Source organism: Lonchura striata, chromosome 30, assembly GCF_050655825.1.
Source record: "Lonchura striata isolate lonStrDom1 chromosome 30, ASM5065582v1, whole genome shotgun sequence".
Lineage (NCBI taxonomy): Eukaryota > Metazoa > Chordata > Aves > Passeriformes > Estrildidae > Lonchura > Lonchura striata.
Window position 1 is genome coordinate 8,258,320 of NC_140732.1, and position 25,150 is coordinate 8,283,469.

Below are 25,150 nucleotides of genomic sequence, written 5' to 3' on the forward strand. Positions count from 1 at the left end.
CCCGAGAAGGGGGATCCCCATAAAGGGGACTGGGGGGTGTCCCCGCCCCGGGGAGGTTTTTGGGCGGGGGGAATCCCCCCGTGAGGGGGAAGATCCGGGATTCCCGGTCTGGGAATACCGGGGGAGGGATCTCCGCCTAACGGGGGGGGGGGGGGGGCCGCGCCGCCGTGACTCTGCGTGTGGGGGTCCACGGGGTCCCGGGGCGGAGCCGTTCCGGGGGCGGGGGAGGTCCCGGGGCGGGGGGAGGCGCCGAGCCGGGCGCGGAGGCGGCACCGGCAGCGGCACCGGCAGCGGCACCGGAATCACCGGGAGGTTCTTCCCCGGGTCTTTCCAACCGGTTGCACGGGGCCATGCGGAGCCCGGCACCGGGAGGAGCCGCTGCCGGTACCACGGATCGCTAAGGAGGGACCCCGGCACCGGGAGGAGCTCTGGCACCGGAGGGGGGGGCTCCGGGACCCGCTCCGGTACCGTCACCGTTACTGGCAGCGGCGCCGGCACCGCGGGTGGCTGCGGTGCGGGTCCCGGCAGCATTCCCGGTGCCCGGCTCCCCCCGGTGCCGGCGATGATGGAGCCGGTGCCGGGCTCCAGGAAGAGCCTGTCGCTGTCGCTGCCGGTGCCCCGGGAGGGCCCGGGGCCCCTGCGGCCCCCGCAGCACCTCTGGCGCCAGCCCCGCACCCCGATCCGCATCCGCCACCGCGGCTTCTCCGACACCGACCGGCACCGGCCCCGGCCCATGGAGCGGGCGGATGCCGTGGACACCGGGGACCGGCCCGGGCTGCGCAGCGCCCGCATGTCCTGGCCCTCCTCCCTCCATGGCAACCCTGGCACCGGCAAGCGGTAGGTGACGGCGGCGAGACCCTCGGGACCCCCCAGCGCCATCCCGGTACCGGCAGAGGAGGTGGGAGCTCCCCCAGCGCCATCCCGGTACCGGCAGAGGAGGTGGGAGCTCCCCCAGCACCATCCCGGTACCGGTACCGGAGGTGGGAGCACCCCCAGCATCCTATCAGTACCGGTACTGGGAGCCCCCATCCTCATCCCAGTACCGGCACTGGGAGCCCCCCAGTATCCTCCCGGTACCGGCACCGGGAGCCCCCATCCTCATCCCGGTACCGGCACCGGGAGCCCCCATCCTCATCCCGGTACCGGCACCGGGAGCCCCCATCCTCATCCCGGTACCGGCACTGGGAGCCCCCATCCTCATCCCAGTACCGGCACTGGGAGCCCCCCAGTATCCTCCCGGTACCGGAGAGGCACTCGGGGGTACCGGGACCCCCCAGGACCTGACCTCCGTCTCGGGGTGTCCCCTCGGCGCTGCCGCCTCCTCCCGGGGTGACCCCGCTCCTGACGCCGCCGTGGGACCCCCGGGATCCCGGAGATTTTGGGGAGGGGGAGGCTGCAGCCCCCCGGGCTCCATCTGGCCCCGGCGCCGGCTCCTCCCGCTCCCGGCTGGGAAGTTTTTTTCGGGAAAACAACTTGGGAAGGCGCCGCCATGTGCCGTGTGCTCCGCGTCCTTTCCGCCGGCTCCGGCCTCATTAGGGGCGTTAATTTATGCACAGGAGGCTCGGCAGATGGTCGGGATTCGGAGAGCGGTGGGGGGGGGGGGGGGGTGATTTCCTTCCTCCTCCTCCTCTTCCTCCCTTCCCCATGGATGGGAGCAGCTGGAGAGGGTGATGGGGAGCAGCAGGGCCGGAACCCCCCCGGTGAAAGCCGCTAAACCCCCCCCCCAAAACGCAGGGGCCGGGCTGTGGGACCCCCATCCCCCGCTGGCCTGCGACCCCCGCCCCGTTATCCCGGCCAGGAGGAACCAGCCTCCGCCCGGGCTGCCGGATTTTCCCTTCCCGGAGCGATTAGCGAGGCCGAAGGCAGGGGAGATCCCGAGGTGGGATCTCTCCGGAGCCGCGGCTGTGCCAGGATCCAGCCAGGATCCAGCTGCCACCGGCTCCTGGCAGCTTTTCCTGGCTCCCGGAGGCTCTTCTCGACTCCCGGAGGCTCTTCCCGGCTCCCGGGGGCTGTGCCGGGCTCCCGGAGGCTCTTCTCGACTCCCGGAGGCTTTTCCCACCTCCCGGAGGCTTTTCCCGGCTCCCGGAGGCTGTGCCGGGCTCCCGGAGGCTATTACCGGGTCCCGGAGGCTATTACCGGCTCCCGGAGGCTGTGCCGGGCTCCCGGAGGCTATTACCGGGTCCCGGAGGCTATTACCGGGTCCCGAAGCCTGTTCCCAGCTCCTGGAGCCTGTTACCGGCTCCGGGAGGCTCTTCCCGGTTCCCTGAGGCTTTTCCAAGCTCCCGGAGCCTGCACTCGGCTCCCCGGGGAAGTTCCGGGCTCCCGGCGGCTGCTCCCGGGCTCCTGCAGCCCCCGGGAATTCCCGCTGCTTCCCTCCGGTTCCCGGTGGGATGTCCGCGCCTCCCGCGGCCGCCGGCCCCGCGGCGATGGCGGCGCCGCAGCCCCGCCGGCATTTCGGGAGCGCCGGGATCCGCTCCGAGGGGGATGAGTCACCTGTGGGCACCGGGAATGATTCACGGCTCTCTCCGGCTGCCGGAGCACATCCCGGTGGGCCGGGGAGGAAATCCCGGCTCCCAGGAATAGCGGGGGACGCCCCCGGGGCTGGCACCCGCCGGGTTTGGTGGTGGTGGCGGGGACGCTGCGTGGGGTTTTTTTTTGGGGTGGGATGGCTGGGAAATATCCCGGTCCTTGTCGCCTTCCCGGTGTCCTGCTCCTCCTCCTCTCCATCCTTACTTCATCCCCATCTCACCCCTCCTCCTCCCCAATCCCCCGCTCCCGTCCCTTCCTCGTCCTCATCTTCCTCCTCCTCCCCGTCCCTCTCCCATCCCGGGACACTCCGGCTCCACCGGGAACGATCCGCAGGACCCCCCCACCACATCCCAAATTTTTTTTTGGGGGGGGGCTACACCGGGGGGCCGCCCCCGATCTCCCCGTGCGGACCCCAGACCCGCTCCCAAACCGGGGCCGACCCCCGGCACGCCGCCCGCTGCCACCCGGGTGTCCCCCGGGTGTCCCCGGTGTCCCCATCCCGGCCACCCCCCACCCCATCCCGAGGCGGGGAGGAGGGGGTCCGATCCCGCGGAAATTCCCAAAAAAAGCCGTTTTTCCCTCTTTCTTCCCGGAGCCGGTTGCTAAATTTGCCGGCGGTGAGTCAGCCCCACCCCCACGCAGCCCCCCCACCCCGGCTCCCCCCGGCACCCCGGGGGTGGGGGCTGCACCCCCAGGCGGGCCGGGGACCCCCCCAGGGCCGGGGACACCCCCCAGGGCCGGGGACCCCCCCAGGTTGAGGGGACCCCCCCAAAACCGGGGCTCCTCCGTGGGACCGGAGACAACCCCGTCACTGTGGGGAGGGGGTCGGGACCACCCCCGTGTTCCCCTCCCCGCCCCCGGGGGGCTGGGGTTTGGGGGGTGTCACGGGGGTCCTGATTGGGGGGGGGGCTCTGGTTTTTGGGGGTCTCTTGGGGTTCTCGGATACAGGAATGAACTGGGGGGCCTGGGAGGCTGCGGGATTGAACTGGGGGGGTCTGGGGGCTGCAGAACTGAACTGGGGGGGCTGCAGGACAGACTGGGGGGGTCTGGGGGGCTGCAGGACTTAAATGAGGGAGTCTGAGGGGCTGCAGGACTGAACTGGGGGGGTCTGGGGGGGTTCAGGATTGAATTGTGGGGGTCTGGGGGGGTTCAGGATCGAACTGGGGGGGTTTGGGGGGCTGCAGGACTGAACTGGGGGGTTTGGGGGGCTGCAAGATTGAACTGGGTGGTCTGGGGGGCTGCAGGACTGAACTGGGGGGGGGTTTGGGGGGCTGCAGGATCGAACTGGGTGGGTCTGGGGGGCTGCAGGATTGAACTGGGGGGGTCTGGGGGGCTGCAGGATTGAACTGGGTGGGTCTGGGGGGCTGCAGGATTGAACTGGGGGGGGTTTGGGGGGCTGCAGGATCGAACTGGGTGGGTCTGGGGGGCTGCAGGATTGAACTGGGGGGGTCTGGGGGGCTGCAGGATTGAACTGGGTGGGTCTGGGGGGCTGCAGGATTGAACTGGGGGGGGTTTGGGGGGCTGCAGGATCGAACTGGGGGGGTCTGGGGGGCTGCAGGATTGAACTGGGTGGGTCTGGGGGGCTGCAGGATCGAACTGGGGGGGTCTGGGGGGCTGCAGGATCGAACTGGGTGGGTCTGGGGGGCTGCAGGATTGAACTGGGTGGGTCTGGGGGGCTGCAGGATCGAACTGGGGGGGGGTTTGGGGGGCTGCAGGATCGAACTGGGGGGGTCTGGCATGGCTGCCACATTGAACTGGGGAGGTCGGGGGGGTTACCGTGGGGGTCCCGGTTTGGGACCCGACGCCGCCCGGTGTCCCCGCAGCTCGGAGGTGGAGAATGGCCCGTGGGGAGGGGGTCAGAGCCCCCCCGAGCCTCAGGCCAGCCCGGGCCGGGGTCTCCTGGCCGGAGCCCCCCCGGCGCAGCGCCGCGAGTCCTTCCTGTACCGCTCGGACAGCGACTTCGACACCTCCCCCCGCAGCGTCTCCCGCAACTCCTCCGTGGCCAGCGACGCGTGAGTCCCGCGCCCCCCGCGCCCCCCGCAGCCCCCCGAGGTCTGCCCGGCCCCGGGGACCCCCCCCGCACCCCCGGGGACCCCCCCCAAGAGCCTCTCCCGCAGCGGACCCTCCACCAGAGACCCCCCTGGCACCCCAAGATCTCCCTTGGCACCCCCCCCACAGCACCCCTGGAATCCTCCTGGTGTCTGTCCGGACCCCTGAGACCCTCCCCAATATCCCCCATCTCCTGGAGCCCCCCAATATCCCCCCATCTCCTGCAGACCCCCCCAGTATCCCCCCCATCTCCTGCAGACCCCCCCCAATATCCCCTCCATCTCCTGGAGACCCCCCCAATATCCCCCCATCTCCTGGAGACCCCCCCAATATCCCCCCCATCTCCTGCAGACCCCCCCCAATATCCCCCCCATCTCCTGGAGCCCCTCCTCAATATCCCCCCCCCATCCCTCCAGCCCTTCTCCCCATATCCCCTTGGGGACCCCCAAAATTCCCCCGAGATGACCCAAAATTCCCCAAAGACCCCAAATATCTCCTCAGAGACCCTCCCAGAACCCCCCCCGTGGCTCTGTGAGCCCCCCTAAAATGAGGGGGGTGGTCCCAGGGCCTCTGCCTGACTCCCCCCTCCCCAATTTCTCTTCCAGCCACGCTGAGGATTTGATCGTCACCCCCTTTGCTCAGGTAGGGTGGGGGGTCCTGGGGGGTCCCAGGGGGTCCCAGGGGGTCTCAGGGGGTCTCAGGGGTCTGTCCCCCCCCCCGATGTCCCCCTGACCCCCCCTGCCCCCCCAGGTCCTGGCCAGCCTCCGCAGCGTCCGCAGCAACTTCTCCATCCTGACCAAAGTCACCACTCCCCCCGGCAGCACGTGCGTGGCCTTGACCTCTGACCTTTGACCTTGACACCACCCCCACCCAAAATTGGGGGTCCCGGCCAGCCCTGACCCCCCTCCCCCTGCCCCCCCTCCCCCCAGGCAGTCGCCCCTCGGCTCGCAGCCCCCCCCCTGCAAGGCCACGCTCTCAGGTGAGGGGGTGAGGGGGGCTGGGGGGGTTTGGGGCTGTCCCTGTCCTGTCCCTGTCCCATCCCTGTCCCTGTCCCCTGTCCCTGTCCCTGTCCCATCCCTGTCCCTGTCCCTGTCCTGTCCCTGTCCCATCCCTGTCCCTGTCCCTGTCCCGTCCCTGTCCCATCCCTGTCCCTGTCCCTGTCCTGTCCCTGTCCCCTTCCCTGTCCCTGTCCCTGTCCCATTCCTGTCCCTGTCCCTGTCCCTGTCCTGTCCCTGTCCCTGTCCCTGTCCCTGTCCCTGTCCCATCCCTGTCCCCGTCCCTGTCCCATCCCTGTCCCATCCCTGTCCCCGTCCCTGTCCCTGTCCCTGTCCCATCCCTGTCCCTGTCCTGTCCCTGTCCCATCCCTGTCCCTGTCCCATCCCTGTCCCTGTCCCCATCCCTGTCCCTGTCCCTGTCCCTGTCCCTGTCCTGTCCCTGTCCCATCCCTGTCCCTGTCCCATCCCTGTCCCCGTCCCTGTCCCTGTCCCTGTCCCTGTCCCTGTCCCTGTCCCATCCCTGTCCCTGTCCCATCCCTGTCCCTGTCCTGTCCCTGTCCCATCCCTGTCCCTGTCCCTGTCCCTGTCCCTGTCCCATCCCTGTCCTTGTCCCCATCCCTGTCCCTGTCCCTGTCCGGGTCCCAGCAGCGCTGTCCCTTGTCCCTGTCCCTGTCCCCAGAGGACACGGCCCAGCAGCTGGCCCGGGACACGCTGGAGGAGCTGGACTGGTGCCTGGAGCAGCTGGAGACGCTGCAGACCCACCGGGCCGTCAGCGAGATGGCCTCCAACAAGGTGGGGACAGCGGGGGACAGTGGGGGACAGTGGGGACAGTGGGGACAGAGGGGACAGTGGGGACAGAGGGGGACAGTGGGGACAGCGGAGACAGAGGGGACAGTGGGGGACAGTGGGGGACAGAGGGGACAGAGGGGACAGTGGGGACAGTGGGGACAGCGGGGGACAGAGGGGACAGTGGGGACAGTGGGGGACAGAGGGGACAGTGGGGACAGTGGGGACAACGGGGGACAGAGGGGACAGTGGGGACAGTGGGGACAGTGGGGACAGCGGGGACAGTGGGGACAGTGGGGGACAGGGGGACTGGGACAAGGACAAGGGGCTGGGGTGGCCCTGGGCACAGTGGAGGCAGTGCTGGCATAAGGCACTGGTGGCACTGGTGGTGACTGGGGCAGTGGTGGCCGTGGTGGCAGTGGTGGCTGTGGCTGTGTTGGGGTGTTGGTGGCCCTGGTCACACTGGTCACACTGGTGGCCATGGCTGTGTTGGGATGTTGGTGGCACTGGTGGCACTGGTCATACTGGTCACAATGGTGGCATCGGTGGCACTGGTCATGCTGGTCACACTGGTGGCATTGGTGGCTGTGGCTGTGTTGGGGTGTTGATGGCACTGGTGGCACTGGTCACACTGGTCACACTGGTGGCCATGGCTGTGTTGGTGGCACTGGTCACACTGGTCACACTGGTGGCACTGGTCACACCGGTGGCCATGGCTGTGTTGGTGGCACTGGTCACACTGGTCACACCGGTGGCACCGATGGCACTGGTCACACCGGTGGCCCCGCTGGCCCCGGTGGCCGTGGCCGCCTCGGGCTGCCACCAGCGCCGTGGCTGCGGTGCAGGATCGTGTCCCCAAGCCCCCCCCGGCCCTGTCACCCCCCTGTGCCCCCCCCGGGGGGACCCCCACCCCCGGGGGCCACCGCAGGCTCCCCGGCCCCTTTTGGGGGGTGGGGGGGTGCTGGGGAGACCCCCGATGCTTTTGGGGGCTCCCTGACCCTTCGGGGGTGCCAACCCTTGGTGGCTGTCCCCGGCGGGGGGGTCCCCGCCGTGTCCGCTCCCCCCGTGTCCCCCCCGCCCGTGACCGTGACCGTGACCGTGGGGAGGGGGCGGGGCGGGGGCGGGGCCAAACCTCGCGCAGGCGTCCGACCCCCCCCACCCCCCCCTGCCCGGCGCTCCGCGGCCTCCGCAGCCCCGACCGGACCCCCCCGGCACCCCCAGGACCCCCAAAAAACCCCCGGGGACCCCCCCGGGACCCCCCCGCATCCTCCGCATCCTCCGCGTCCCCTCCCCCCCACAACCGCGCATCCCCTCCCTGCACCCCCAGGGTCCCCCCGACCCCCCCGAAACCCTCCCGACCCCCCCCCAAACCCCTCCGGACCCCCAAAACCCCTCCGGAGCCCCCCCGGCTCCCCCCGCCCCCCTTCCATCCCTCCCCATCCCCGTGTCCTTTTGCCCCTCCCCCTCCCCCCCCCAAATCCTTCCTCCCATGGGCACCCAGTGACCCCCCCCCACCATCCCTGGGGGGCTCAGGACCCCCGGGGGGGCTCAGGACCCCGAGGGGGGGCTCAGGACCCCCGGGAGAAGGAAGAGGAGGAGGAAGAGGAGGAGGAAGAGGAGGAGGAAGGGGGGGGGGTCCTTCACTGCCCAGCCCAAAGCGGGGTCTGGGGGCGATGTGAGCCCCTCCCCCCCGGTGCGTTCTCCGTCGGGGGGGGGTGGGTTGGGGGGGGAGGGCCCCGCTCCCCCCCCCAACCCCCCAAAAAAACTCCCACCATGGCCAGAGCCCCCCCCGGGCCGTGAGCGGGGTCTGGGGGTGTCCCCGCAGCTGGGGCGGGGGGCGGCTCCCCCCAGGTGAACCGCGGGGGTCCCTGCGGGGCTGGGGAGGGGGTGGGGAGGGAGGGGTCTGCACCCCCTGCCCCCCCTCCCCAAAATCTGGGCAGGAAAATGCCCCTGGTGGATTTTTTCTGCGAGACCTGCGCCAAGCCCTGGCTGGTGGGGTGGTGGGACCAGGTAAGGGGGGGGGGGGCGTGGGGAGGGGGGCGGGGGGCGCGGCCGACCCCCCCTCAACCCGTCAATGTCATGGGGACCCCCCCTCCTCGCTGCATGCCCCCTCCTCTATCCCGGTTTGGGGCGGGGGTCTCACCGAGCGCCCCCCCCACCCCAATTTGGGGGTCGTGTTGTTGTTGGGGGGGGTCCTGGGGGGGGGCAGAGCCCCGAACTCCGGCACGTGCGCGGAATTTGGGGAGGGGTCTCTGCGAGGGGCGGGGCTTGAGCGCCCACCCCGGCACGGGAGGGGTTAAACCCCCCCCATGGTTGCCATGGAGACGGGATGGCGGCTCCTGATTGGCTGCTGGGAGGGGAGGATGCAGGGGATGCTCCACCCACCCCCCCCCCCCCCCCAAAATTGGGGAGGGGGCAAATGGGGGGGGTCCGGAGGGGGGATGGAAAAGGGGGTGGGGGGTGTCACCAGTGCCACCAGTGCCACCAGTGCCAGCAGCACCGCGGGGACATGCGGGGGGGTCTGGGGGTCTCAGGGGAGGGGGCTGGGGGAGCCCCTCCTGCCCCAGTGCATCCCAGTCCATCCCAGTCCATCCCAGTCCATCCCAGTCCATCCCAGTCTATCCCAGTCCATCCCAGTTCATCCCAGTTCATCCCAGTTCCATCCCAGTCCATCCCAGTTCATCCCAGTCCCTCCCAGTCCATCCCAGTCTATCCCAGTCTATCCCAGTCCATCCCAGTCCTTCCCAGTTCATCCCAGTCGCTCCCAGTTCCATCCCAGTCCATCCCAGTTCCATCCCAGTTCCATCCCAGTCCCTCCCAGTCCATCCCAGTCCATCCCAGTCCATCCCAGTCTATCCCAGTCCATCCCAGTCCATCCCAGTGCATCCCAGTCCATCCCAGTTCATCCCAGTCCATCCCAGTGCATCCCAGTTCATCCCAGTTCCATCCCAGTCCTTCCCAGTTCATCCCAGTCCCTCCCAGTTCCATCCCAGTCCATCCCAGTTCCATCCCAGTTCATCCCAGTCCCTCCCAGTTCCATCCCAGTTCATCCCAGTTCATCCCAATCCATCCCAGTTCCATCCCAGTCCCTCCCAGTCCATCCCAGTTCCATCTCAGTCCATCCCAGTTCATCCCAGTCCCTCCCAGTTCCATCCCAGTCCATCCCAGTTCCATCCCAGTCCTTCCCAGTTCATCCCAGTCCCTCCCAGTTCCATCCCAGTCCATCCCAGTTCCATCCCAGTTCATCCCAGTCCATCCCAGTGCATCCCAGTTCATCCCAGTTCCATCCCAGTCCTTCCCAGTTCATCCCAGTCCCTCCCAGTTCCATCCCAGTCCATCCCAGTTCCATCCCAGTTCATCCCAGTCCCTCCCAGTTCCATCCCAGTTCATCCCAGTTCATCCCAATCCATCCCAGTTCCATCCCAGTTCATCCCAGTCCCTCCCAGTTCCATCCCAGTCCATCCCAGTTCATCCCAGTCTATCCCAGTCCCTCCCAGTCCATCCCAGTCCATCCCTGGGCTCTGATCCCTCTCTGGGGGGGTTTTGGGGTGGGGGGGTGTGCGAGGGGAGGGTCTGGGGGGCTCTGGGGGTCCGTGGGGGTCTGGGAGGATCCGGGGGGGTCCCTGGAGGGGTCCCTGGGGATCTGGGGGGGTGTCGGGGGGCGTCCTTGGAGGGCTCTGGGGTGGTGTCTGGGGCTCTGGTGGGGGTCCCTGGGGGTCTGGGGGTGTCCCTGGGGGTCCCTGGGGGTCTCGGGGTGTCCCTGGGGGTTCCTGGGGTCCCAGGGGTGATCCCCGGGGGTCTCTGGGGGTGTCCCCGGGGGTTCCTGGGGTCCCAGGGGTGATCCCCGGGGGTCTCTGGGGGTGTCCCCGGGGGTTCCTGGGGTCCCAGGGGTGATCCCCGGGGGTCTCTGGGGGTGTCCCCGGGGGTCCCTGACCCCCTGCCCCCCCAGTTCAAGCGGATGCTGAACCGGGAGCTGACGCACCTGTCCGAGATGAGCCGCTCGGGGAACCAGGTGTCCGAGTTCATCGCCAGCACCTTCCTGGGTGAGACCCCCGGGACCCCCAAACCCCTGGGACCCCCATGGGACACCCCCCAGGACCCCCTGAGACACCCCCGGGGCCCCCAGACCCCTGGGACCCCCCTCCTGGGACCCCCTGAGACACCCCCGGGATCCCCAAACCCCCGGGACCCCCTGGGAACCCCCTCCCGGGACCCCCTGAGACACCCCCGGGACACCCAAACTCCCGGGACCCCCAAACTCCTGGGACCCCCAAAACCCTGGGACCCCCATGGGACACCCCCCAGGACCCCCTGAGACACCCCCGGGATCCCCAAATCCCCGGGGACCCCCCTCCCGGGACCCCCTGAGACACCCCCGGGACCCCCAAACCGCCGGGACCCCCAAACTCCTGGGACCCCCAAACCCCTGGGACCCCCAAAACCCTGGGACCCCCTGGGACCCCCTGAGACACCCCCAGGATCCCCAAACCTCCGGGACCCCCTGGGACCCCCCTGGAGCCCCCCCAGGATCCCCAAACCTCCAAACCCCCAAATGCCCGGGACCCCCTGGGACCACCCCCCGGGACCCCCTGAGACACCCTCAGGACCCCCAGGATACCCTGGAACACCCAAGGACACCCTGGGACTTCAGGACCCCCAAATCCCCGGGACCCCCAGGGACCCCCCTGGAGCCCCCCGGACGCCCTGGGACACCAGAGACCCCCCGGGACTGCCCCAGAACACCCTGTGACCCCCCTGGGACCTCCCCTGGCCACCTCGGGACCCCCATGAACCCCCCAGGGACATCTTGGGACCCCCCGGACCCCCATAGGGACCCCTCAGATCCCCCCAGGACCCCTGTGAGCCCCTCAGGACTCCCATAGGGACCCCCATGAACCCCATAGGGACCCCTCAGATCCCCCCAAAACACCCGTGAGCCCCTCAGGATCCCCCATAGAGACCCCCAGATTCCCCCAAACCCCTCGTGAGCCCCCCAGGACCCCTGTGAGCCCCCCAGGACCACCATAGGGACATCTGTGAGCCCCACAGAGCCCCCCAGGACCCCTCAGATCTCCCCCAAAACCCCCATGAGCCCCCCAGGACCACCATAGGGACCCCCACGAACCCCACAAACCCCTGTGAGCCCCTCAGGATCCCCCCCAGAGCCCCCCAAAGACCCCCGTGAGCTCCCCAGAGCCCCCCCGGAGCCCCCCAGGACCCCTGTGAGCCCCATAGGGACCCCTGTGAGCCCCCCAGAGCACCCCAGGACCCCCATAGGGACCCCCATGAACCCCATAGGAACCCCTCAGATCCCCCAAACCCCCTGTGAAACCCCCAGGACCGCCATAGGGACCCCTCAGATCCCCCCAGGACCCCTGTGAGCCCCCCAGGTTCCTCCATAGGGACCCATGTGAGCCCCCTGGAGCCCCCCAGGACCCCCCCAGAGTCCCCCCGGAGCCCCCCAGGACCCCCCGGCCGTGCCTGTGCCCCCCCAGACAAGCAGCCCGAGGTGGAGATCCCCAGCCCCGGCCCCCCCGAGCGGGAGAAGCGGCGGCGGCCGCCCCCCGGGCCCGGCGGAGGGGGGGCTCGGGCGCTGCCCCCCGGCTGCGACCCCCGGCCCGTGCCCCGCTACGGCGTGGAGACCGACCGGGAGGAGCAGCTGGGCAAGGTGGGAGCGGGCGGGGGGTCCTGGGGGGTCTTGGCGGGTCTGGGGGTGTCCTGGGGGGGTCTTCAGGGGGTCTTGGAGGGGTCTGGGGAGGCTGGGGGGAGTTTCAGGGGGGTCTGGGGGGATCCTGGGGGGGTTTCAGGGGGGTCTGGAGGGTCTTGGAGAGGTCTGGGGGTGTCTGAAAGGGGTCTGGGGGTGTCCTAGAGGGTCTTCAGGGGGTCTTGGAGGGGTCTGGGGAGGCTGGGGGGAGTTTCAGGGGGGTCTGGGGGGATCCTGGGGGGGTTTCAGGGGGGTCTGGAGGGTCTTGGAGAGGTCTGGGTGTGTCTGAAAGGGTTCTTGGGGGGTCTGGGGGTGTCCTGGAGGGTCTTCAGGGGGTCTTGGAGGGGTCTGGGGAGGCTGAGGGGAGTTTCAGGGGGGTCTGAGGGGGTCTGGGGGTGTCTCAGAGGGGTCTGGGGGTGTCTGAAATGGGTCTGGGGGGGTCTTAGGGGGTCTTGGGGGTGTCTGAAATGGGTCTGGGGAAGGTTTTGGGGGTTTTGGGGGGTCTGGGGAGGCTGGGGGGGGGATCTCAGGTGGGTCCTGGGGTGGTCTCAAAGGGGTCTGGGGAGGTCTGGAGGGTCTTGGAGAGGTCTGGGGGTGTCTGAAAGGGGTCTTGGGGGGTCTGGGGGTGTCCTGGGGGGGTCTTCAGGGGGTCTTGGAGGGGTCTGGGGAGGCTGGGGGGAGTTTCAGGGGGGTCTGAGAGAGTCTGGGGGTCTTTGGGGGGTCTTGGGGTGTCTGAAAGGAGTCTGGAGAAGCTGGGGGGAGTTTCAGGGGGTCTTTTGGAGGCTGGGGGAAGCTGGGGGTGTCCTGGGCGGGGTCTTTGGGGGGTCTTGGGGTGTCTGAAAGGAGTCTAGGGAAGCTGGGGGGGGTTTCAGGGGGGTCTGAAAGGGGTCTGGGGGTGTCTGATGGGGGTCTGGGGGGGCTTCAGAAAGGTCTGGGAGGGTCTGAAAGGGGTCTGGGGGGGTCTTGAGGGGATCTGGGGAGGGTTTCAGGGGGTCTTGGGGAGGCTGGGGGGAGCTGGGGGGGTCCTGGGTGCTCTGGGGGTGGTCTGGGGGTGTCCTGGGGTGTCTGAGGGGGGTCTGGGGGGAGCTGGGGGGGGTCTCAGGTTGGTTTGGGGGGGGTCTCGGGGCAGTTTGGGGGATTTGGGATGGTTTTGGGGTCTCAGGTTGGTTTAGGGGTCTTGAGGCAGTTGGGGGGTCTCAGGGCAGTTTGGGTGTTTTGGGATGGTTTAGGGGTCTCAGGGTGGTTTGGGGGGGTCTCGGGGCAGTTTGGGGGTGCTCTGGGGGGCAGTTTGGGGGTCCCCAGTGAACCCCACCTCCCCCAGGAGCTGGACAGCCTCAACCAGTGGGGCCTGAACATCTTCCGGGTGTCCGAGTTCTCCAACAACCGCTCGCTGAGCTGCATCATGTTCACCGTCTTCCAGGTGACCCCACACCCAGCGCGTTTCGGTCTATTTTGGGTGTATTTCGGGTGTATTCTGGGTGTATTTTGGTGTATTTTGGGTGTATTCCCAGTGTATTCTGGCCACATTCCCGGTGCATTCCCAGAGTATTTTGGGCACATTCCGGGTGTATTTCGGGTGCATTATGGGTGTATTTCAGGCATATTCCTGGTGTATTTTGGGTGTATTTCGGGCATATTTCCAGTGTATTCTGGCCACATTCCCGGTGTATTCCCGGTGCATTCCTATTGTATTTTGGGTGCATTCCGGGTGTGTTTTGGGTGCATTCCGGGTGTATTTCGGGTGTATTCCCGGTGTATTCTGGCCACATTCCTGGTGTATTCCGGGCGCGTTCCCGGTGTATTTCGGGTGGAATCCCGGCACATCCCCGGTGCATTCCTGGTGTATTTTGGGCGCATTCCAGGTTTATTTTGGGTGTATTCCCGGCACATCCCCGGTGTATTCCCGGTGTATTCTGGGCACATCCCCGGTCTGTTCCCGGTGCATTCCCGGTGTATTTTGGGCACATTCCGGGTGTACTTTGGGCACATTCCGGGTGCATTCCCGGTGCATTCCCAGTGTATTTTGGGCGCATTCTGGGTGTATTCCGGGCGTATTCCCGGCACATCCCTGGTGTATTTTGGGCGCATTCCGAGTGTATTCCGGGCATATTCCGGGCACATTCCCGGTGTATTTTGGGCACATTCCGAGTGTATTTTGGGCACATTCCCGTTGTATTTTGGGCGCATTCCGGGTGTACTTTGGGCACATTCCAGGCGTATTTCGGGCGCATTCCCGGTGCATTCCCGGTGCATTCCGAGTGTATTCCGGGCATATTCCGGGCGCATTCCCGGTGTACTTTGGGCGCATTCTGGATGTATTCCGGGCACATTCCTGGTGTATTTTGGGCACATTCCGAGTGTATTTCGGGCGCATTCCTGGTGTATTTTTGGTGCATTACGGGTGTATTTCGGGCGCATTCCCGGTGCATTCCCGGTGCATTCCTGGTGTATTTTGGGCGCATTCCGGGTGTATTTCGGGCGCATTCCCGGTGCATTCCTGGTGTATTTTGGGCGCATTCCTGGTGTATTTTGGGCGCATTCCGGGTGTATTTCGGGCGCATTCCCGGTGCATTCCTGGTGTATTTTGGGCGCATTCCGGGTGTATTTCGGGCGCATTCCCGGTGCATTCCGGGTGTATTTTGGGTGCATTCCTGGTGTATTTTTGGTGTATTTCGGGCGCATTCCCGGTGCATTCCCGGTGCATTCCTGGTGTATTTTGGGCGCATTCCGGGTGTATTTCGGGCGCATTCCCGGTGCATTCCGGGTGTATTTTGGGCGCATTCCTGGTGTATTTTTGGTGCATTCCGGGTGTATTTCGGGCGCATTCCCGGTGCATTCCTGGTGTATTTTGGGCGCATTCCGGGTGTATTTCGGGCGCATTCCCGGTGCATTCCGGGTGTATTTTGGGCGCATTCCTGGTGTATTTTTGGTGCATTCCGGGTGTATTTCGGGCGCATTCCGGGCGTATTCCCAGCGCATTCCCGGCGCCCCCAGGAGCGGGACCTGGTGCGCGCCTTCGGGATCCCGGAGCGGGCGCTGCTGGGCTACGCGCGGGCGCTGGAGCGGCACTACCACCCCGACGTGGCGTACCACAACAGCCTGCACGCCGCCGACGTGCTGCAGTCCACCCACGTCCTGCTGGCCACCCCCGCCCTCGAGGTGACACCCCCGCCCCGGGACCCCCGCGGGGCACCCCTGAGCGGGGCGGGGGCAGAAATGGGGAGGGGGGCACTAATGGGGTGCTGGGGTCCATAAATGGGATGGGGTGCTTTAAATGGGGAGGGGGGCACTAATGGGGAGGGGGGCATTAATGGGGGCTTTAAATGGGGAGGGGGTCATAAATGGGGGGGGCATAAATGGGGAGGGGGGCATAAATGGGGATGGGGGCATAAATGGGGTGGTGGGGGTCATAAATGTGGTGGGGGTCATAAATGGGTGGTGGGATCCATAAATGGGATGGGGGGCTTTAAATGGGGAGGGGGGCATTAATGGGGAGGGGGGCATTAATGGGGTGGTGGGATCCATAAATGGGGGGGCTTTAAATGGGGTGGGTGGGGGGTATAAATGGGGAGGGGGTCATAAATGGGGATGGGGGCATAAATGGGGAGGGGGGCATAAATGGGGTGGTGGGATCCATAAATGGGGGGTCCATAAATGGGGAGGGGGTCATAAATGGGGAGGGGGGCATTAATGGGGTGGTGGGATCCATAAATGGGATGGGGGGCTTTAAATGGGGAGGGGGGCATTAATAGGGTGGTGGGATCCATAAATGGGGGCTTTAAATGGGGAGGGGGTTGTAAATGGGGGGTCCATAAATGGGGAGGAGGTCATAAATGGGGAGGGGGGCATAAATGGGGAGGGGGGCATAAATGGGGTGGTGGGATCCATAAATGGGGGGTCCATAAATGGGGAGGGGGTCATAAATGGGGGTGGGGGCATAAATCGGGGGGTCTATAAATGGGTGAGGTGTCCCATAAATGGGGAGGGGGGCACAAATGGGTGGGGAATCCATAAATGAATGGGGGGTCCCATAAATGGGTGGGGTCCATAAATGGGGAGGGGTCATCCTATAAATGTGTGTGGGGTCCTATAAATGAGTGGGGGGTCCCATAAATGGGTGGGGGGGCATCCTGTGAATGGGTGGTGGGATCCATAATTGGGGGAGTGGGGGCATCCTATAAATGGGGGGGGGTCCCCATAAATGGGTGGGGGAACCTAAAAATGGGTGGTGGGAGCAGATCTGGCTGTGATTTTGGGGTGAGGGCGCCCAGAATTGGGTACTGCGAGCGGACACAGGGACCCACATGAGGGTGGGGGGAACCCGCTGGGTTTTGGGGAGGGGTCTGAGGGGGGGAGGGGGACCCACTGGGTTTTGGGGAGGGGTCTGAGGGGGTCCCTCTCCCCATCCCAGGACGTTTTCACCGACCTGGAGGTTTTGGCCGCTCTCTTTGCCGCCGCCATCCACGACGTCGACCACCCCGGGGTGTCCAACCAGTTCCTCATCAACACCAGTGGGTGCCAGGGGGTCCCTCCCTGTGTCCTGGGGGTCCCTCCCTGTGTCCTGGGGGTCCCAGGGGTCCCTCCCTGTGTCCTGAGGGTCCCTCCCTGTGTCCTAGGGGTCCCTCCCTGTGTCCTGGGGGTCCCAGGGGTCCCTCCCTGTGTCCTGGGGGTCCCTCCCTGAGTCCTGGGGGTCCCAGGGGTCCCTCCCTGTGTCCTGAGGGTCCCTCCCTGTGTCCTGGGGGTCCCTCCCTGTGTCCTGGGGGTCCCAGGGGTCCCTCCCTGTGTCCTGGGGGTCCCTCCCTGTGTCCTGGGGGTCCCTCCCTGTGTCCTGGGGGTCCCAGGGGGTCCCTCCCTGTGTCCTGGGGGTCCCTCCCTGTGTCCTGGGGGTCCCAGGGGTCCCTCCCTGTGTCCTGGGGGTCCCTCCCTGTGTCCTGGGGGTCCCAGGGGGTCCCTCCCTGTGTCCTGGGGGTCCCAGGGGTCCCTCCCTGTGTCCTGAGGGTCCCAGGGGGTCCCTCCCTGTGTTCTGGGGGTCCCTCCCTGAGTCCTGGGGGTCCCTCCCTGTGTCCTGAGGGTCCCAGGGGGTCCCTCCCTGTGTTCTGGGGGTCCCTCCCCATAACCCAGGGGTCCCTCACCCCATATCCTGGGGGTCCTGGGGTTCCTCCCCACATGCTGAAGGGTCCTGGGGGGTCCCTCTGCGTGTCCTGGGGGTCCTGGGGTTCCTCCCCAGCCCCTGAGGGGTCCCGGGGGTCCCTCTGCATGTCCTGGGGGTCCTGGGGTTCCTCCCCAGCCCCTGAGGGGTCCCGGGGGTCCCTCTGCGTGTCCTGGGGGTCCTGGGGTTCCTCCCCAGCCCCTGAGGGGTCCCGGGGGTCCCTGGCGGTGCCCCCAGACTCGGAGCTGGCGCTGCTCTACAACGACGAGTCGGTGCTGGAGAACCATCACCTGGCCGTGGGCTTCAAGCTGCTCCAGGAGCGCGACTGCGACATCTTCCAGAACCTGTCCCGGCGGCAGCGCCAGGCCCTGCGCCAGATGGTCATCGACATGGTCAGCACCCCAAAAACCTGAGATCCCTGCTAAAAAACCAAAATCCCTGCCCAAAAACCAAAATCCCTGCCCAAAACCTGAAAACGCTGCCCAAACCCCCCAAAATCCCTGCCCCAAACCCCCCAAAATCCCTGCCCAAACCCCCAAAATCCCTGCCCAAACCCCAAAATCCATGCCCCAAACCCCCAAATCCCTGCCCAAAACCCCAAAATCCCTGCCCAAACCCCCCAAATCCCTGCCCCAAACCCCCCCAAATCCCTGCCCAAAACCCCAAAATCCCTGCCCCAAACCCCCCAAAATCCCTGCCCAAAACCCCAAAATCCCTGCCCAAACCCCCCAAATCCCTGCCCCAAACCCCAAAATCCCTGCCCAAAACCCCAAAATCCCTGCCCCAAACCCCAAAATCCCTGCCCAAAACCCCAAAATCCCTGCCCAAACCCCCCAAAATCCCTGCCCAAAACCCCAAAATCCCTGCCCAAACCCCCCAAATCCCTGCCCCAAACCCCCCCAAATCCCTGCCCAAAACCCCAAAATCCCTGCCCCAAACCCCCAAATCCCTGCCCCAAACCCCCCAAAATCCCTGCCCAAAACCCCAAAATCCCTGCCCCAAACCCCCAAATCCCTGCCCCAAACCCCCCAAAATCCCTGCCCAAAACCCCAAATCCCTGCCCAAACCCCAAAATCCATGCCCCAAACCCCCAAATCCCTGCCCAAAACCCCCCAAATCCCTGCCCAAACCCCAAAATCCCTGCTCCAAACCCCAAAATCCCTGCCCAAACCCCAAAATCCCTGCCCAAACCCCCCAAATCCCTGCCCCAAACCCCCAAATCCCTGCGCCCGATGGCCGTGGACACGGTCAGCACCCCGGGAGCAGCCCCAGGGACCCCCGAAATTCCCCCTCCACCCTTGGGAAGCCCCCCCGGACCCCCAGCCCCCCGCTCTGGGGTCCCACAGGTGCTGGCCACGGACATGTCCAAGCACATGAGCCTCCTGGCGGACCTCAAGACCATGGTGGAGACCAAGAAGGTGACGAGCTCGGGGGTCCTGCTGCTGGACAACTACACCGACCGCATCCAGGTGTGCGGGGAACCCCCAAAAACGGCCTGGGGGGGTCCCCAGAAGGGTCCTAGGGGGGTCTCGGGGGTCCCCAAGAAGTCCTGGGGGGGTCTCAGGGGTCCCCAGGGGGGTTTCAGGGGTTTTTGAGGAGGTCTTGGGGATCTTTGGGGGGTCCTATGGGGGTGTGGGGGATCCCTGGGGGTGTCCCCAAAGAGCCCTGAGGGGATCCTGGGGGTGGTCCAGGTGCCCTGAGGGGGGTCCTGGCCATCCCCGAGGTGGCCCTGGTGACATCCCCGAGGTGGCTGCAGTGACATCCCTGTCCCTGAGGTGTCCCTGGTGACATCGCTGTCCCCGGAGTGGCCCTGCCTGTCCCCAAGGTGGCCCTGGTGACGTCCCCGTCCCCGAGGTGTCCTTGGTGACATCGTTGTCCCCGAGGTGGCTGCAGTCACAGTTCTGTGTCCCCAAGGTGTCTCTGGTGATGTCCCCATCCCCGAGGTGTCCCCACCTGTCCCCGAGGTGTCCCCACCTGTCCCCGAGGTGTCCTTGGTGACATTGCTGTCCCCAAGGTGGCCACGGTCACAGTTCTGTGTTCCTGAGGTGGTCCTGGTGATGTCCCCATCCCCGAGGTGTCCCTGGTGACATCGCTGTCCCTGAGGTGGCCGCGGTGGCAGTTCTGTGTCCCCAAGGTATCCCTGGTGACGTCCCCGAGGTGGCCCTGCCTGTCCCCAAGGTGGCCGCGGTGGCAGTTCCATGTCCCCGAGGTGGCCCTGGTGACATCCCTGTCCCCGAGGTGGCCCTCCCTGTCCCCAAGGTGTCCCTGGTGACATCACTGTCCCCGAGGTGGCCGCGGTGGCAGTTCTGTGTCCCTGAGGTGGCCGCAGTGACGTCCCCGTCCTCGAGGTGGCCCTGGTGGCAGTTCCGTGTCCCCGAGGTGTCCCTGGTGACATCCCCATCCCCGAGGTGGCCGCGGTGGCAGTTCTGTGTCCCCAAGGAGTCCCTGGTGACATCCCCATCCCCGAGGTGGCCCTCCCTGTCCCCGAGGTGTCCCTGGTGACGTCCCTGTCCCCAGGTGCTGCGGAACATGGTGCACTGCGCCGACCTGAGCAACCCCACCAAGCCGCTGGGGCTGTACCGGCAGTGGACGGAGCGGATCATGGAGGAGTTCTTCCGGCAGGGAGACCGGGAGCGGGAGCGCGGCATGGAGATCAGCCCCATGTGCGACAAGCACAGCGCCTCGGTGGAGAAATCCCAGGTGAGGACACCTGGGGACACCTGGGGGACATGGGGGACACCTGGGGACAATGGGAGATCAGCCCCATGTGCGACAAGCACAGCGCCTCGGTGGAGAAATCCCAGGTGAGGACACCTGGGGACACCTGGGGGACATGGGGACACCTGGGGACAATGGGAGATCAGCCCCATGTGCGACAAGCACAGCGCCTCGGTGGAGAAATCCCAGGTGAGGACACCTGGGGACACCTGGGGACACCTGGGGACAATGGGAGATCAGCCCTATGTGCGACAAGCACAGCGCCTTGGTGGAGAAATCCCAGGTGAGGACACCTGGGGACACCTGGGGACACCTGGGGGACCTGGGGGACACCTGGGGGAACAGGACATGGAGGTATGGACACAGGGAGATCAGCCCCATGTGCGACAAGCACAGCGCCTCGGTGGAGAAATCCCAGGTGAGGACACCTGGGGAACATGGGGGACACCTGGGGGACCTGGGGACACCTGGGGACACAGGGAGATCAGCCCATTGTGCAACAAGCACAGCGCCTCGGTGGAGAAATCCCAGGTGAGGACACCTGGGGGACATGGGGACACCTGGGGGACATGGGGACATCTGGGGACACAGGGAGATCAGCCCCAGTGTGACAGGTGCCACCAGCAAGAAACCACAGGTGCGGACCCCTGCGATGTCCCCAATGTCCCTGATGTCTCCTCTGTCACCCCCCCACTGTCCCCTGTGCTGTCCCCCTGCTATCCCTGTCCCCTGTCCCTGTCCCCGTCTGTGACCCGGTGTCCCCTCTGTCCCTCTCCGCTGTGTCCCCTCTGTCCCTGTCCCCTGTCCCCCCTGTCCCCTGTCCCTGTCCCCGTCTGTGACCTGGTGTCCCCCTCTGTCGCTGTCCACTCCGTCCCTGTCCCCTCTGTCCCTGTCCCCTGTCCCCCCTGTCCCTGCTGTCTCTGTCCCCACCTGTGACCTGGTGTCCCCCTCTGTCACTGTCCCCTCTGTCCCCACCCCTGTTCCCTGTCCCATCCCTGTCCCTTCTGTCCCTGTCCCATCCCCGTCCCTGTCCCATCCCTGTCCCCGTCCCTGTCCCCGTCCCTGTCCCTGTCCCATCCCCGTCCCTGTCCCTGTCCCTGTCCCCGTCCCTGTCCCATTCCTGTCCCCATCCCCATTCCCATCCCCGTCCCTGTCCCATCCCTGTCCCTGTCCCATCCCTGTCCCTCTGTCCCATCCCTGTCCCATCCCCATCCCTGTCCCCTCTGTCCCTGTCCCCATCCCTGTCCCTCCTGTCCCTGTCCCTCTGTCCCTGTCCCTGTCCCATCCCTGTCCCCATCCCTGTCCCATCCCTGTCCCATCCCTGTCCCATCCCTGTCCCCATCCCTGTCCCCTCTGTCCCTGTCCCTGTCCCTGTCCCTCTGTCCCTGTCCCTCTGTCCCCATCCCTGTCCCCTGTGTCCCTGTCCCCATCCCTGTCCCTGTCCCTGTCCCTGTCCCTCTGTCCCTGTCCCATCCCTGTCCCCGTGTCCCCGTGTCCCCTCAGGTGGGCTTCATCGATTTCGTGGTGCAGCCGCTGTGGGAGGCCTGGGCCGAGCTGGTGCACCCGGACGGGCGCGAGATGCTGCGGGCGCTGCACGAGAACCGCGAGTGGTTCCGCCTGCGGGCACCGCCCAGCCCCGAGCCGGTACCGGCACCGGGCACGGCATCGGCACCGGGAACCCCTCCCGGCACCCCCCGGTTCTGCTTCGAGCCGCCCCCGGTACCGGCACCGCCACCGGGCACAGCATCAGCACCGGGAACCCCTCCCGGCACCCCCCGGTTCCGCTTCGAGCCGCCCCCGGGAACCCCCCCGGGATCGGCATCGGCACCGGGAACCCCTCCCGGAACCCCCCGGTTCCGCTTCGAGCCGCCCCCGGGATCGGCATCAGCACCGGGAACCCCTCCTGGAACCCCCCAGTTCTGCTTCGAGCCACCCCCGGTACCGGCACCGGGCACGGCATCAGCACCGGGAACCCCTCCCGGAACCCCCCGGTTCCGCTTCGAGCCACCCCCGGTACCGGTACCGCCACCGGGCACGGCATCAGCACCGGGAACCCCTCCCGGAACCCCCCGGTTCCGCTTCGAGCCGCCCCCGGAGCCACCCCCAGGACCAGCACCGGTACCGGCACCGGGAACACCCCCGGGACCGGGACCGGCACCGGGACCGGCACCGGGAACCCCCCCGGGAACCGTCCTGGTACCGGCTCCGGGACCGCCCCGGTTCCGTTGGGAGCCGCCCCCGGGAGAGGACGGGGAGAGATGGGAACCCCCCCGGGAGGGGTGAGGGCAGAAATTCGGGATTTATTTTATTTGAATTATTTTATTTATTTTTATTCGGGCTATTTCCACTTATTTTGTATTTTTATTTGAATTATTTTCTTTTATTTTTATTTTTTATTCGGGCTATTTCCACTTATTTTGTATTTTTATTTGAATTATTTTCTTTTATTTTTATTTTTTATTCGGGCTATTTCCATTTGTTTTGTATTTTTATTTGAATTATTTTCATTTATTATTATTCATTATTTTTATTTGGGCTATTTCCATTTATTATTTTCTATTTTTATTTGAATTATTTTATTTTATTTTTATTTAGGCTATTTCCATTTACTATTTTCTATTTTTATTTGAATTATTTTCATTTATTTTTATTTATTTTTATTTGGGTTATTTCAATTCATTTTTATTGGGATTATTTTCATTTCTTCTTTATTTTTATTTGGATTATTTTTATTGATTTTTTTAACTTAGATTTTTAATTAGGATTCTTTTATTCTAATTATTAATAATGCTAAAAATTATTTTTATTTGGATTATTATTTATTATTACTAATAATAATTTTTATTAGGATTATTTTTACTTATTTTTAATTTTCTTGAGATTATTGTGATTCAGTTTTATCGAGATTATATTTTTTTAATTGGGATTATTTATTTCTATGAGATTTATTTTCATTGGAATTTTTTATTGGAATTCGTTCATTGATGGGAATTGCTTTGCAGCAGAATTATTTTTAATTTTTTTTTTTTAATTGTTCTCGTCGGAATTCTTTCTTGGCATTATTTTAACGGGAATTATTTTAGCAGAATTCTTATTTTTCTAACATTATTTTTTGAGAATGACCTGGGATGGTTTTATTGGAATTCTTTTTATTGGAATTCTTTTTATCGCGATCGATTTATTGGAATTATTTTTATTGGAATTCTTTTTATTGGAATGGTTTTACTGGGATCATTTCAATTGAATTATTTTGATTATTTTTTAATCAGAATTGTTTTAATGGGATTATTTTATCAGAATCATTTCTACCGGGAATGATTTTATCGGAATTATTTTATCAGAATTATTTTATCGGGATTATTTTTATCTGAATCATTATTTTATCAGAATTATTTTTATTGAGATTGTTTTTATCAGGATTATTTTATCTGAATGACTTTTATCCAAATCATTATTTTATCTGGATTATTTCATTTGGATTATTTTATTGGGGTTTTTTTATTACTTTATTTGGATTATTTTATTGGGTTTTTAAAAATGATTATATTTGGATTATTTTATTTGGGTTATTTTATTTGGATTATTTTATTGGGTTTTTAAAAATGATTTTATTTGGATTATTTTATTTGGGTTATTTTATTTGGGTTATTTTATTGGGTTTTTAAAATTGATTTTATTTGGATTATTTTATTTGGATTCTTTTATTTGGATTATTTTTATTAGGATTATTTTATCGATATTATTTGATTCTATTCATTTCAGGATTTATTTTGGGGGGGGAGGGTCGGGGAATTTTTATTCTATTTTTTAAAAAACGCAAAAAGACAAAAAAAGACGGAAAATTCCCCCCCCGGGAACCCCAAAAAAAGAAAAGGGGGGGACCCCAAAAAGCCATTTCGGGGGGGGGGGCGCAGAGACCCCAAATTCGGGGTTTTCCTCCCCAAAATTTGCACAGGGACCCCTCCCCAAACCCCAAAAATCCCCAAATTGGGGGGGTCCCCCCGGCCCCCCCGAGCTGCAGCAATACCGGGGTGCCCCCCCCCCAAATTTTGGGGTTTTTTGACCCCAAAATTCCGATTTTTTTTTCTTTTTTTTCTTTTTTTTGGGGGGGTTTCCCCAATTCTGGCCCTGCTGTAGCATTGGGGGGGGGAAATTGGGGGGGGTCTGACCCCTCCCCTCCCCCTCCCCCCCAAAAAATCGGAATTTTGGGGGGGGGGTCGCGCGTTTTTGGGGGGGGGAGGGGTCGCGCAGAGCTTTTATTTTTGTACCGGCGGCGCTGAAAATCCCGGGAATTGTGGGGAGGGGGGACCCCGAAACCCCCCAAAAAATCCCCAAAATTTTCGAGGGGGGGGGGACGGGGGGGCGACCCCTCCCCCCAAACCCCCCCCCCAAAATTTGTCACCCCCTTCTCCCGCCAGCGGCTCCAATAAAGAGGAGAAGGGGCAGAGTTTTGGGTCTGGGGGATTTTGGGGGGTCCTGGGGGGATTTTGGGGGTCCTGGGAGGTTTTTTGGGGGGTCCTGGGAGGTTTTTGGGGGATCCTGGGAGGATTTTAGGAGTTTTGGCGGGGGGTCTGGGGGGGATTTTGGGGGTCTTGGGGAAGTTTTGGGGTGATTTTGGGAATTTTGGGCGGTCCTGGGGGGGTCCTGGGGGAGTTTTTGGGAATTTTAGGGGGTCCTGGGGGAGTTTTTGGGAATTTTGGGGGGTCCTGGGGGGTTTTTGGGAATTTTGGGGGGTCCTGGGGGAGTTTTTTGGGAATTTTAGGGGGTCCTGGGGGAGTTTTTGGGAATTTTGGGGGGTCCTGGGGGAGTTTTTGGGAATTTTGGGGGTCCTGGGGGAGTTTTTGGGAATTTTGGGGGGTCCTGGGGGAGTTTTTTGGGAATTTTAGGGGGTCCTGGGGGAGTTTTTGGGAATTTTGGGGGGTCCTGGGGGAGTTTTTGGGGGAATTTTGGGAGTCCTGGGGGTTTTTTTGGGAATTTTAGAGGGTCCTTGGGGGTTTTTTGGGAATTTTGGGAGTCCTGGGGGAGTTTTTGGGGGGATTTTGGGGGTCCTGAGGGGGGTCCGGGGTCGGCGGCGCTGCCGGTGGGCGGTACCGGTCCCGGTGGTACCGGCGGTCCCGGGACGGCCCCTGGGGGCGGGGGTGAGACCGGACGGGTCTCGGGGGGCGGCGGAGCGGGGCCGGTACCGGGTTGGGTACCGGGGGGGGTCCCTGGAACGGGCCG

The 25,150-nt window shown here is 63.7% G+C and overlaps 1 protein-coding gene across 1 annotated transcript; it reads left to right on the top strand.

Moving 5' to 3' along the window:
- The first annotated feature begins 249 nt into the window (after positions 1-249).
- PDE4A (phosphodiesterase 4A) lies at positions 250-23,381 on the top strand. The gene is made up of 15 exons (XM_085563219.1): positions 250-837; positions 4,353-4,541; positions 5,184-5,220; positions 5,329-5,402; positions 5,508-5,557; positions 6,253-6,365; positions 10,309-10,402; positions 11,855-12,027; positions 13,385-13,483; positions 15,058-15,222; positions 16,475-16,574; positions 17,450-17,604; positions 18,559-18,681; positions 19,730-19,912; positions 21,434-23,381. The coding sequence occupies exons 1-15, from the start codon at positions 563-565 to the stop codon at positions 22,211-22,213; spliced, it is 2,610 nt and encodes an 869-aa protein (XP_085419345.1). The 5' UTR covers positions 250-562; the 3' UTR covers positions 22,214-23,381.
- The last annotated feature ends 1,769 nt before the right edge of the window (positions 23,382-25,150 follow it).